The 13,090-nt window shown below is 37.1% G+C and overlaps 1 protein-coding gene across 1 annotated transcript in view; it reads right to left on the minus strand.

Moving 5' to 3' along the window:
- The window catches only part of LOC144958638 (uncharacterized), a 257,198-nt gene that overhangs the window by 135,799 nt on the left and 108,309 nt on the right, over positions 1-13,090 (minus strand). The window contains exons 20-28 of the mRNA XM_078890740.1: positions 12,673-12,756; positions 11,783-11,988; positions 10,076-10,224; positions 8,123-8,305; positions 7,334-7,490; positions 4,949-5,174; positions 3,806-3,994; positions 2,580-2,699; positions 38-364 (exon numbers count right to left, since the gene is read on the minus strand). Of these exons, the coding sequence (XP_078746866.1) occupies positions 38-364; positions 2,580-2,699; positions 3,806-3,994; positions 4,949-5,174; positions 7,334-7,490; positions 8,123-8,305; positions 10,076-10,224; positions 11,783-11,988; positions 12,673-12,756 (1,641 nt within the window). The remainder of the gene's footprint in view (positions 1-37; positions 365-2,579; positions 2,700-3,805; positions 3,995-4,948; positions 5,175-7,333; positions 7,491-8,122; positions 8,306-10,075; positions 10,225-11,782; positions 11,989-12,672; positions 12,757-13,090) is intronic.

A 13,090-nucleotide genomic window follows, 5' to 3' on the forward strand; every position in this document is an offset into this window, starting at 1 on the left:
TTGAAAAATTAAAATCAACACGTGTGTATCCTCTCACCTTAAGATGGTCGTGTTGTTTCTTGACCTGTTCCAGATTTTCCCCAGGATCTCCCTGGGCGTTCAGCTCTGCCTCCATTTCCTCCATCCAGGCAGAAATCTCCGTTTGATTCTCGCCGTAATGCGTCGCCAAGGGCAACGCTGCCTCCAGGTGCTGGAGCCTCTCGGCGCTGAGCTGGCAGACGACGTCTGCTTGCGTGTTGATGCTGTCCAGACGCGACTTGATCTCGTCGGTTTGAGAGTTTGCCGTTTCTCGCAGCATCAGAGTGCACTTGTCTATGATGTCCTTGACGGCGTTACGCTTGGATTTGAGGTCCTCGTCGAATGTCTTGAGAAAGAATATAATAGATTACAAAATATTGTTTAACTCTTTCCTTACCAATCTTTTTCATTATTTTCCCAAAATGGCAGGCTTACCCAACAGAAAAAAATGATTTTTTAAAACTGAAACAAGTTCTCTACAAAACAATTTTATATTCTTATTAATTAAACAAAGATGATTCTTCAAAGTTTGTGATGTACAAAATAAATCTGAATAACAAAAAATGTATATTGTATCGTACAAATGTGACGATTTTGCTGCTGTAGGTGGAAAGGAGAGGGTTAAGGTTAACACTATCAGCCCTGGGACTGACTGAGCAGTCACAGATGCCCTAGCTCTGGGCCATATTTAACCTAATTTCAAACATTCATTTATATATATATATAAATTATATAAATTACACTTATATATAGCGCGTATTCCTGTTGGAGGGATCAATGTGCTTTACTTATAATAAATTCTCGAACATAGAAAGAAACATGAAAACATGACATATAAATAATAGCAACAGGTCTATACGTATATGCAAGAAAATATTTATATTATAAATATACAATGAAAAATGTGTCACAGGTAATAGGGACATAAATAGATACAATAAAATTGTATAAGTTGAAATATTAGTTGTGATTGTTTGAAACCAATCAACATATTTTTAAAAAAATTATCATAAGATATCATCGCCTAGGCATTCCACAAAGGAATATAGATAATTCATCAAACAAGATATCTGATGTCAACAGGAATCACCCATGTTGTCCAAGTGAGCAAATTGGGAGTTAATAATCTTGCTCAAGGAAAAAAAACAAAGTGCCTGAAGCGGGGCTCGAACCCGGGACCTTCCGGGCCACAGTGTAATGCCCTAACAACTCTGCCACTTCGCCCCCCAAAAAACATATAGGGGCTATAAAAATTAAATTATGTCAGAACATTTATTGATTTCTGATGATCAAATCTTATAAAATTTGTTAAAAAGGTACATTTTAAAATGTTTTTAAAAAGAATATTAAGAATTTTTTAAAAACCCCAAAAAACTGAGCTTTTATATAGCGCAATATCCGCTAAACATGCCCAAAGCTCTTTACAAGTCCCTGGCAAACAGCAACATAAAACATTTAGGACGGAACATGACGCCTGTTAGGTGATATCATTTTATCGGACAGAGACAACGCCGTTAACAGTCAGGGTTAACAACCAGAGTACGGTGAGAGAATGTGAGGAAAGAGCCTTCTCCAAGGAATCAACTATGCACCGAGCAAGGTTTGAACCCAGGACCTTCCGATTCGAAAGCTAGTGTTATACCACTAGACCACATAATGCAATCTAAAAATCTAATTTTTTTTTAAAACAAGGTTTTCAAGATATCTCCATAAAGCTTGTTTCTTTCTTTTGGTTATAACAAACAAACCGTAAGTACCTTGTGATCTCGGGGAATTGTACGCCTTGTGGTTCAAGATTTGTTTGTTTGTTTTGTTTTTAAGGGTTTTACGGCGCTTGCAACACATTTAGGTTATATCAGCGCCAGTAAAAAGGAAGAAAATGGGACAGTAAAAAGTTCTAGAATTACAATTAAAGCATCCAAGAAAAAGTAAGACAAAGGGGAACTGGGAACAAATAGGGATCAGATGTAGATTCCAAGAGCATACCATCAATGTTCTTAGTTTGAGATCACCAATAAGTCTCATCCGGAGACAAGCACGGCCCCCACTAAGAGGAATACACTCAAATGCTTACAATATAAATTAGAACAAATATAATAATACATAACAGAGAGATGATTTACAAGGAAAAAAATATCACCTCCCAAAACAATAACTATGCATTCGACTGTTTCCCTCCCAGCCAGGACCCCGACCAGGGCCAGGACAAAACCAAGCAATCTCATTCCAAGACAAAGACAGAATGCAAGTTGGAAAACAGATATAGGGGGATAGAAGACAGAATAACTACCTCCCTGCCCACTATGGGAGGTAGGAACCCCACCCAGTCAAGATTTTTTAAAAAGGTACGTTTTAAAATGTTTTTTAAAAGAGATTGAGAATCTAAAAATCTTATTTAAAACAAAAATTTGTTTTTCTTCCTTTGGGTATAACTAACAATTTTCAAGATATCTCCTTCAAAGTTTTTGTTTTTTTTCTTTTGGGTATAACTAACAATTTTCAAGATATCTCCTTCAAAGTTTGTTTCTTTCTTGTTGGTACAACTAACAAACCGTGCGTACCTTGTGATCTCGGAGTTGCACGCTTAGGGTTTCAGGATCGACGCAAATGGGCTCTGCTGTGTTGATTTCGTTCTCTGCTTTGTCCAGGTATTTCAACATGCCGTCTATTTCTGACAGGGCCTGGAGATGATGGGGAATATGTTATGTAGAGATGATGATGAGGAGGAAGAGGATTATGTTGACTGTGTATAATGATTATGATGATGATGATGATGATGATGATGATGATGATGATGATGATGATGATGATGATGGTGATGATAATGGTGACGGTGATGATGATGATGATGGTGATGATGGTGATGATGATGATGATGATGATGGTAGTAGTAGTAATAGAGTATGACTACACCTCCAAATTCATTCGTCAACCCAGCTTCAGAAGTCTTTGTCATAATGATGATGATAATGATGTTGATGAGTACATCTGTTTTTATGAGATTGCATATTTGTACGCATGTGTGTGTGTGTGTGTTTGTGTGTGGTGTGTGTTTGTGTGGTGTGTGTGTGTGTTTGTGTGAGTGTGTGTGTTTGTGTGTGTGTCTTTGTGTTGTGTGGTGTGTGTTTGTGTGTGTGTCTTTGTGTTGTGTGGTGTGTGTGTGTTTGTGTGTGTGTGTTTGTGTTTGTGTATTTATGTGTGTGTGTGTGTGTGTGTATCTCTATGTGGTTGCATGGAAGAAAAAAAAAAGAAAAAGAAAGAAAGAAAGAAAGAAAGAAAGAAAAAGAAAGAAAGAAAAACAAAAAGAAAGAAAGAAAAAGAAAAAAAGAAAGAAAAAAAAGAAAGAAAGGAAAGAAAAAGAAAAGAAAGAAAAAAAAAGAAAGAAAGAAAAAAAAAGAAAGAAAGAAAAAGAAAAAAAAAAAAAGAAAAAAAGAAAGAAAAAAAGAAAGAAAGAAAGAAAGAAAAAAAGAAAGAAAGAAAGAAAGACAGTACTTTTGCAGTCTGCAACCATCATCCTACCCAGAGTGAAACCAAATAAAAGGAACAATTCTAAGGCAAGGCCAGGCAAGGAAACAACAGTTTATAGATAGTATGCGCTTGGCTAAGAAGCTCATAACATTGCCATCCGGAAGTATAACGGACCAACACACAAAACTGTGTGTATCCATGAACGTTTATAGTCAGGTTAATACAGTTCAGTGAGCATTACTCATAAACGTGGATGGCAAAAAGCAATAACAAAGACCTGAGTGACGGCATCTTCGAACTATCTATAGTTTTTACAAACCTCTAGAGAGACCTGTTGCACCAGCAGCTCGGTGAGATCGTTCCACTTGGCTTCCACAGCTCCGAGAGTCTCCTGCAGGGCGTATTTCTCCCTGACGTTGTCGTCCTTCTTCAACAACTCGTCGCACGTCTTTCTCAGCTTATCCATCTCGGGCTGTCTTTCTTTCTTTGCTTGGTGGATGCTGTTGACCTGGGAAACAAGGAGAGATTTTATAAAAACAAATGATGGTGGATGTGTTTAGGAAAGAAGGAAAGAATGAATGAAATGAAGAAAAAAGGAAAGAAATATTTATTTTTAAAAGAGAGAAAAAGGAAGAAAGAAGGTAAGGAAAAAAATAAAAATGAAGGAAAATAATGAATCCCCTGTCACTACAATTTCAACATATCCCATATCCCAAACAGGCAAGGTTGATAATAAATTATAAATAATATTTTTTTTTATCAGCCCTCAGTCATCAACTTGCTTCCATGCCATCCACATGACTCTTGGTCCTCACCTTAGCATTGGTCGGTTTCGGCGCCCCTCCCTTTAGTTTGAGGACTCTGATGGAGTCGCTGAGCAAAACCAAGCCTCCATAGGCTAATTATAAATTATAAATAGTTTTTTTTTTCATCAGCCCTTGCTTCGATCATCAACTTGTTACCATCCACATGCTGACATGGCATTTTTTTTGCATCGCTTGCACAGCAAAAAATCGTAAAATATCACTGAATTGCATTGCGGCCGCAAATACTGAGAATTTTTTCAAATTTTTGAGATTTTGCAAAGAAAAAAAAACAATAATATTTATCTAAAAAAAACCAAAAAAAAAAACATAAATAATAAAAAAAAAGACTTTAAAACAAATAACATTTGATAGCTTGTGTAGAACGTGAAAGATAATTAATCAAGAATAGTTTGTTTTTTTTACGATCTCATTTTCTTCCTTTTTACTGGCGCTGATATGACCTTACATTAGTTGCGAGTGCCGTGAAACCCTTAAAAACAAATACCTTTCTCTTTCACGAACTAATTATGGATTTTTAGGAAAATTAACCGCAATTTTTTGCAAATTTTTCTGTTTTAAGCTTTGCAAAATTAGGGTTTTTTTGTTTTAAAAAAAAACAAAAACCGCCATGTCAGCACATGGCTCTCTGTCCTCACCTTAGCATTGGTCGGTTTCGGCGCCCCTCCCTTTGGTTTGAGGACTCTGATGGAGTCGCTGAGCCACGCCTCCATCTCTCCGCACTGAGCCTCGATGTCACCCAGGGCAGTCTGAGCATCTTCCATGTCGTGAATCTTGGCGTCTGCTTGGTGCTCCAGGGACTCTGCCAAGGACAAGAGGTCTGACAGTTTCTCTCTGGCTGCCGCGTCAGCCTCCTCTGTCAGTCTGATTGACGAAAGATTACAAATATATGAAAGCAATGACCACGTGCGGCTATGTTTTCTAGTTGTATGACATTCGCTTTCGGAGCGGGAGGTCCTGGGTTCGAGCCTCGCACTCGGCGCATAGTTGAGTCCTTGGAAAAGGCTCTTTATTCACATTCTCTCACCGTACTCAGGTGTAAAATTAGTTCCTGGCCGTTAACAGCGTTGTCTTTGTCCGAAAAATTGTATTATCGCCTAACAGGCGGCATGTCCCGTCCTACATGTTAAATGTTGCTGTTGACCAGGGACCCCTTGTAAAGCGCTTTGAGCACATTTAGTGGATATTGCGCTATATAAAGCTCAATTTTATTTTATTTAATGTACCGTCAACTGAGGTAACTCTGCCTAAAGTGGGAAATGTTGCCTTTTGAATTTTGGACCCATAAGAGATTGTTTAGTTATGACTTTGTCTAAAGGGGAAACTTTGCCTCTTGAATTTTGGACCAATAAGACATTGTTTAGTTCTGTGGTAATTATTTCCTTTGATAAAAATTAAAGTCTTTTAACGGGTACAGTAACTGCGACATGGCTGAGACTGTTCAAAATGCTCCAAATTCACAAAGGCAATGTTTTCCCTTGAGGCAAAGTAACTCCAGTTGATGGTATTCAATATTTAAACAAAAATGAACAGCTAAAAAAAAAATAGAACAAAATACCAAACACAGAACATTTCGGGATCGAAACCTTTCATAAGCGAACAACAAAAAACAATGAAAACATAAAGACATTACGAAAACAAAACAAAAGATCAACAACAGAGAAATCTTCCTCTGTCTGTCTGATTGACAAAAGATTAAAAAATATTATATGTGAGCAATGACCACTACATGTATGTAGTAATAGACAAAAATGAACACGGAACGTTTCAGGCTCAAAACCCTTCTTCAGCCAACAACAAACTTCTCTGTCAGTCTGATTACCATACAATTAAGAATATATATGAGAGCAATAATAACCACTGAATGTATTTAGTAATAGACAAAAATGAATATGACAACTCTAAAAAGGAACAAACTATCAAATAAACATTTCTGGCTCAAAACCCTTCATAAGCTAACAACAACAAAAAAACAATGAAAACAAATATATTATTAAAAAAAAACAGATCAACGACAGAGAAATCTTGAGTACATCCTCTGTGTAGAAAAATCTTGGAATGTAAACAAAATGAAGCGTTTTTACAGTTCACAGTTTCAAGCAGCTTAGAATAACTTTAAATGTATTCAAAGAGCTTCATAAGGGGACCCAAGAAAAAATAGTTAAAACTGAGAAGTGCAGAATATAAATGCATCATGTTGTTCCTGATTTATAAGTTTATTTTAAAAATCCTGAATCAGTTTTATTTTAACTCTCTCGAGTTCATATGCAATGGAAAACCAAACAAACTCGAGAGAGTTTAAAATGATTGGTTGATTTTCTATATCTTTTAACTCTCTCGAGTTCATATGCAATGGAAAACCAAACAAACTCGAGAGAGTTTAAAATGATTGGTTGATTTTCTATATCTTTTAAAAATGCCAACGACCCCAAGGAATTTAGAGATGCCCCTTACATCGATATGCAAAGAAAGGAAGGTGGTCTTTTTGCGATTGTTTCTATTTTTATTTCTTGATTTTCTTTTTTCTCTCTTAAAAATGGCATTCTAAGGGTTAATATCTAATTTTAGATTGAAACATGGGATGCGATATTTACAAATTAATCAATGGTCATATAATCACCAAAATTACTCCTTCACAGCCATTAGGCCCATGGAATTTATCCCGGTTTCTGTAGCGTGAAATGGACAAAAGCAAGTGCTTGCTATCCTTTGGATAGGACGCTAGTCTTATCACAAAGTACTTTCTGCCAGTCTAACAGACCCAGCTACCCTATCACTGCTGGTGTGAAGCGAATGCTCTACCAACTCAGCTACCGAGATCCCCATATAGTCACCAATACACATAATGGCCACTAAACCAAAATTACATTATATATTTAACGATTTAAGACTAATAATTCTTGTGGGAATTACCAATACAAAGTTAAATAAGCTGTTAGAAGTGGGCTTTTCTTTTTATATCAGCAAAATTGGCTTGAAATCTGCAAAATCCCAATTCCCGAGAGGAGAAAATGTCATGATACCTTTCTAGCAAAGCTCTGCTACTGCCGATGTCAGCCTTGAGCAGCCTGAGTTCCTCCAGCTGGGAGGCCAGACTTTCCTTGTCCAAACTCACAGCTGTTTCAGTCTCTAAATAATTCTCAGCATCTTTCAAGGCCGACTCTATCCCATCCAGCCGACCTGAAATGTCACAGAAACCAATACAAGGATAATGTCAGTTATCTGATCCAATCTTTTTTTGTTTGTTTGTTGCTTTAGGTCTCTTCCAACACAATTGAGGTTATATGAGAGACCGCTGAAACAAAAAAACAAGCAATCTAACAAAAATAGTACAAATGTAAATCAAAATCATAACCTAAAGATATCATAAGCTAAATTATAAATAACCAAGAACAAACAGGCAGAAGATTTACAGAAAAAAAAATATCCCCTGTCAAAAATACAATCACAAACCAAAGAAGCAGGATAGGCTAGTAAAGAGAAGAAGAAACGACATCACTATCGGATCGTACACCCATGCGAACATCATAGGTATATGATTCAAGGGTGATGCTCCCATCCAACCACCCGCCAATCTAATCTAATCCATAATGTTACAGCTTCAGCAATAAAGATAGACGCAACATTAGAAAGTTAACAATTTCGTTTCCAACCTACAACGATCGACGAACAACATGGAAGAAAACGAATTTATATATAGATAAAAATAAAAACAAAAACAAAATCAAAACAAACAATCAACCAACCCTGCCAATAAAACAACAACATTAATAATAATATTAATTTTTTTAAAAAGATATAAACAACCTTACCCAAAACGTTCTGGTGTTCCGCCATGGCCACATCCAGGAGCTGTTCGTTGTCTGTAATCTCCTCCAGCAACCCCCGATGTTCCTCCCTTTTCAGGTCCACCATGGCCTGGATTTCCTCCCCTTCCTCGGGCATCCCAGACTCAGAAAATCCAGAAACCAATTTTTCACCAGCAGCTGCCAAATCTGTCAAAGAAAGGGGGAAAAAAAACAAAACAAAAACAAAAAAAAAACTTGAGCTTTTATAAAGTGCAATATCTACTAAATTCAGATAAGTGAGTGGAGTTGTCGTACCAGTAAGGTCGCGGGTTCAAACCCCCATCACCGCCGCAAAAATTTTAAAAATTCTCTATTGTCTTCTGGCACTTTCCTACTCACTTCATCTCTTGTTAATATCCACTAAAGGTGCTCAAAGCACTTTACAAAATGTCCCTGATCAACAGCAACACGTAACATATAGAGCGACACATGACACCTGTTTGGCGATATTACAATTTTTTCCGGACAGATACAAGGCTGTTAATGGCCAGGTACTCATTTTACACCCTGAGTACGGTGAGAGAATGTGAGGAAAGAGTCTTTTCCCAAGGACTCAATATGCGCTGAGTGAGGCTCGAACCTAAGATCTTTCGATCCGAAAGCGAGTGTCATACCACTAGATCACATAGCCGCAATTAAAATAGCTGTAGACTTTATAAATAAATGAGTAAAAATAGAACACTTTCTGGCTTTGCCATTGTGTGTTGGATCACACGTTTCATATACATAACCCCACTCCACTCAGGTGTAAATGGCTACCTGGTTTGAGGCAGTGACAAATAGTGTATAAAAGAAAGACATGTATGAAATGGAAACTTAGAGCATACTATTTCCTGCCCATCAATGTTGTTTTTATTTATTCATCTTAACAATGCCACTACCACATTATCTCATTCATCTGTAGTGTTTCATCCATTCTGTTTTGTTGATAAAGGGGAAACCTGAAACGTCCATTTTATCTGTTTTCGTATATATATATATTAAATTGAAGCTTTCATTCAATTTCACATTGTTAATTATTTCTTCGAGCTTTGAGCAGTAACATTTACATATTTCCTACGGTGGAATAAACAAACGATTGTAATGCAAATTGATAAAGATCTGAACAAGTGTGTATGAAAGGTGTCAGAAAAAGCAAGAAAGAAAAATAGAAGAAAAAAAAAACCCCTCCCATACCTCGGTAGACTGATTTTTTTGGGATGGTATTTTTTTCTTTCTTGTTTTTTTCTTCCTTGCTTTGTCTGGCACCTTTCATACACACTTGTTCAGTTCTTTATCTTACACCGGTGCCTACTCCTTAATTTCTTAATTTGATATAAAGCAAATAGAATTCAATAGTCTGATGTCACATCCGCCCAGCAACGAGAAGCTTGGTTCTAAACAAAGAAAATTGGTACTTTTTATTCTTCAAGCTGGCTAGAAATTTTTCACATGTCACGTGATCAGAATGTATAAAAAGTCAAAACATGATCAGATTTATAATGTTTTTCTCCTCTGGATACGCTTTTATACTTGTCTGAGAAGTATTTCATAAGGGCGTCCGCCATTGTTCCGATAGTTTAGAACCAGTTACTAAGTCACTTTGCGTCATTCGGAAGGAAGTGACGTCATGACTTCTGAAGCCTATTGAGAATGGTTAAGCTTGGAAGGGTGCTATTTATTTAAAGCTAATACTTATTTATCTTTCACCTCAAGTATCTTGTAAGAAAATGATTTTTTTTTTTAAACAAACCCCCCCCCCCCCCCCAAAATATAACTATTTTGATATCATGACCACAGAATAATCTTTTTTAAAAAACGCTAGAAGACCAACAACAACAACAAAATAAACCCCCCAAAAAAACTAAGGAAACAAAAACAAATCAAATCAAATAAAAAATTTGAATTTTGAAGTTCATATATGAAAAGCTCACTGACCTTTCAACTTTCGTTCCTGACCAATGAGATCAGCTTTGATGGACCTGAGAGCATCCAGGTCTTTGGCCCCCTGGGCAGGGTCCATTGCAAAGTCTTCTCCTATCACTTCATTCACTCTCGCCTGCAGGTTGGGATAGGCCACTGTCAATCTGAAGGGGGTGGAAGGTCGTTGAAATGCAATTCATAAATTACAAAGAACAAAAATAATGCGAATGAAAGAGCGGATGCTTATTACTGTGTGGCTCATTATAAGGAAATGACTTAACAAACTAGATCATTTACAGAGCACAATATCCACTAGACGTGCTCAAAGCACTTTACAAGGGGTCCCTAGCCAACAGCAATACTTAACCCTCTCCTTACCACCTACAGCAAAATCGCCACCTTTGTTATGACACAATATATCTTCATTTTTCTTATTCAGATTTATTTTCTACATCACAAACTTTAAAGAATGATATTTGTTAAATTACTAAGAACATAAAGTTGTTTCATAGAGAGCTTGTTTGAGTTTAAAAAGTCAATATTTCTGCTAGGTAAGCCCGCCATTTTGGGAAAATACTGAAAACCATTGGTAGGAAAGAGTTAACAAACTCGAGCATTTACGGAGCATAATATCCACTAGACATGCTCAATCACTTTACAAGGGGTCCCAAGCCAACAGCAATACTTAACCCTCTCCTTACCAACTATAGGAAAATCATCACATTTGTTACGATACAACCAACATTTTTCTTATTCAAATTTCTCTTGTACATCATAACAGTGTGTTGTAGAGCATGTTTTGCTAAAGAAATTATGTATCACAAGAATTTTACTGCTATTGTGTTTGAGTGATAAAAATATATTTTTGTACTAGTTAGGTGTGAAGTTTTGGGGAAAATCCTGAAAATGGCTGGTAAGGAGAGAGTTAAACATGTAGGACTAGACATGACGCCTGTTAGTTGATAGTACATTTTTTCAACAGAGACAACTCTGTTAATAAACAGGTACTCATTTTACACCTCAGTACAGTGAAAGAATGTGAATAGGGAGCCTCTTTTCAAAGGACTCAACTTTGCACCGCTCAGAGTGGGAATCAAACCCTGGATCTTCCAATCTGAAGGCAAGTGTTACACCACAAGACCACATATCCTAGCCGCAAGACAAATTATCTTCTCCTTTCTTCAGCCATGGTGACATGGTAAACTCCAAAGCCAATGGGTCTAATGGTTATGAAGAGCAATAGTATTTAAAGAGATAAAAAAAATTATTTTTTTTAAAATGACCTTTATATAGCGTAATATCCACTGAATGTGCTCAAAGCGCTTTACAAGGGGTCCCTGATCAACAGCGATATTTAACATGTAGGACGGGACATGACGCCTGTTAGGCGATATTACAATTGGGTCAAGTGGTATGACACTCGCTTTCGGATCGGAAGGTCCTGGGTTCAAGCCTTGCACTCGGCGCATAGTTGAGTCCTTGGAAAAGGCTCTTGACTCACATTCTCTCACTGTACTCAGGTGTAAAATGAGTACCTGGCAGTTAACAGTGTTGTCTTTGTCCGAAAAATTGAAATATCGCCAAACAGGCGTCATGTCCCATCCTACATGTTAAATGTTGGTGTTGACCAGGGACCCCTTGTAAAGCGCTTTGAGCACATTTAGTGGATATTGCGCTCTATAAAGCTCAATTTTTTAAATTTATGAATGCGCACATACTAACCTTTCATGTAGGTCGTCGAAAACCTTCTTGTTCTTGACTAAGGCAGTTAGTCTCTCCATGTTTTTGCCACAGTCCTTGGAGATGTCCTTGAACTTGGCTTCGATGGACTCGAGCTCCTCGTCAAGGACACCTGTTGCACCCTCTTCTTTGATGGAGGGGAGAATGTCCAGACGTTTTCTGAAGGCTTCCACTGATTTCTCCATTTCCTGTGCATTAATAGTTTTTTTTTTAACTCTCTCGAGTTCACCCTCATTGAAAATCGAACAAATTTGTTCGATTTTCCATGCATATGAACTCGAGAGAGTTAAAATGTAGTTGATTTGTTTGTTTGCTTTTAAGGGTTTTACCGCACTTGCAACACATTTAGGTCATATCAGCACCAGTAAAAAGGAAGCCAATGGGAAAGAAAAAAGTTCTAAAATTAAAATTAAAGCACCCACCTCCCAAAACCCTCACAATACATTTGACTGTTTCCCTCTCAAAATGGGACACAAAAAAACGTTTCTGTACTTAACATTTATCTATTCATTTCTGATCAATCTCTCTATTACATAATGAATATTATAAGGAAAAATACGGGATTTTAAAATCACGCCAGGATATGTTTTTAAAACCCCTTTAATCCCTTCTCCCCCCACGAAAAAAAAATAATTCTTTTAAAGCAAAACAAACAAACTAAAAAAAAACAAAACAATTTTTAAGACCCCTATAAAACAAAAATAACAAAAGAACAAACAAAAAAAAAAAACCGAACAAAAATAAAACCAAAACAAAAGAAAACAACAACAACAACAATTTTTAAAAAATCCCAAGTTTAAAAAAAAATAAAAAACGGGAGTTTGGCAGCTCTGGATACAGGAGTTGATGACAAAAAGGTCATCTGTACTTACATGGGCATCGTCCTTGAAGGAGTCTGTAGATTTGACTAAGACATGGAGGTCTTCCTCTTTCTCTTTCACTTCTTCCATGAACGCCTGAGGATAAAACATGGAAAAGCCTCTGTTATCCCTTTTGGGGGCAAGCTAAAGGTTTCTAAACAATGCAATTTTATTATTTACCAAAATTGTAATCAATTTTTGTTTAGGGGCAGCGTGGCTCAGTGGTATGGTCTTTGCTTCGTACCCGAAAGGCACAATTCAATCACCCACAGCTGTGCTGTGTGGCCTTGAGCAAGTCACCTCACCCTAGCTCACTTTGCGGCGCTGCTCTGCGGCTGATACCTGGGTTATTCCAGACTTCCCTTGGAATAGACCCTTAAGACAAATTTCCCCTTGGGGGAAAATAAAAGGAAATTTATTTATTTTATTT

Source organism: Berghia stephanieae, chromosome 13, assembly GCF_034508935.2.
Source record: "Berghia stephanieae isolate SIO BIC M18660-M18661 chromosome 13, UCSD_Bste_1.3, whole genome shotgun sequence".
Lineage (NCBI taxonomy): Eukaryota > Metazoa > Mollusca > Gastropoda > Nudibranchia > Aeolidiidae > Berghia > Berghia stephanieae.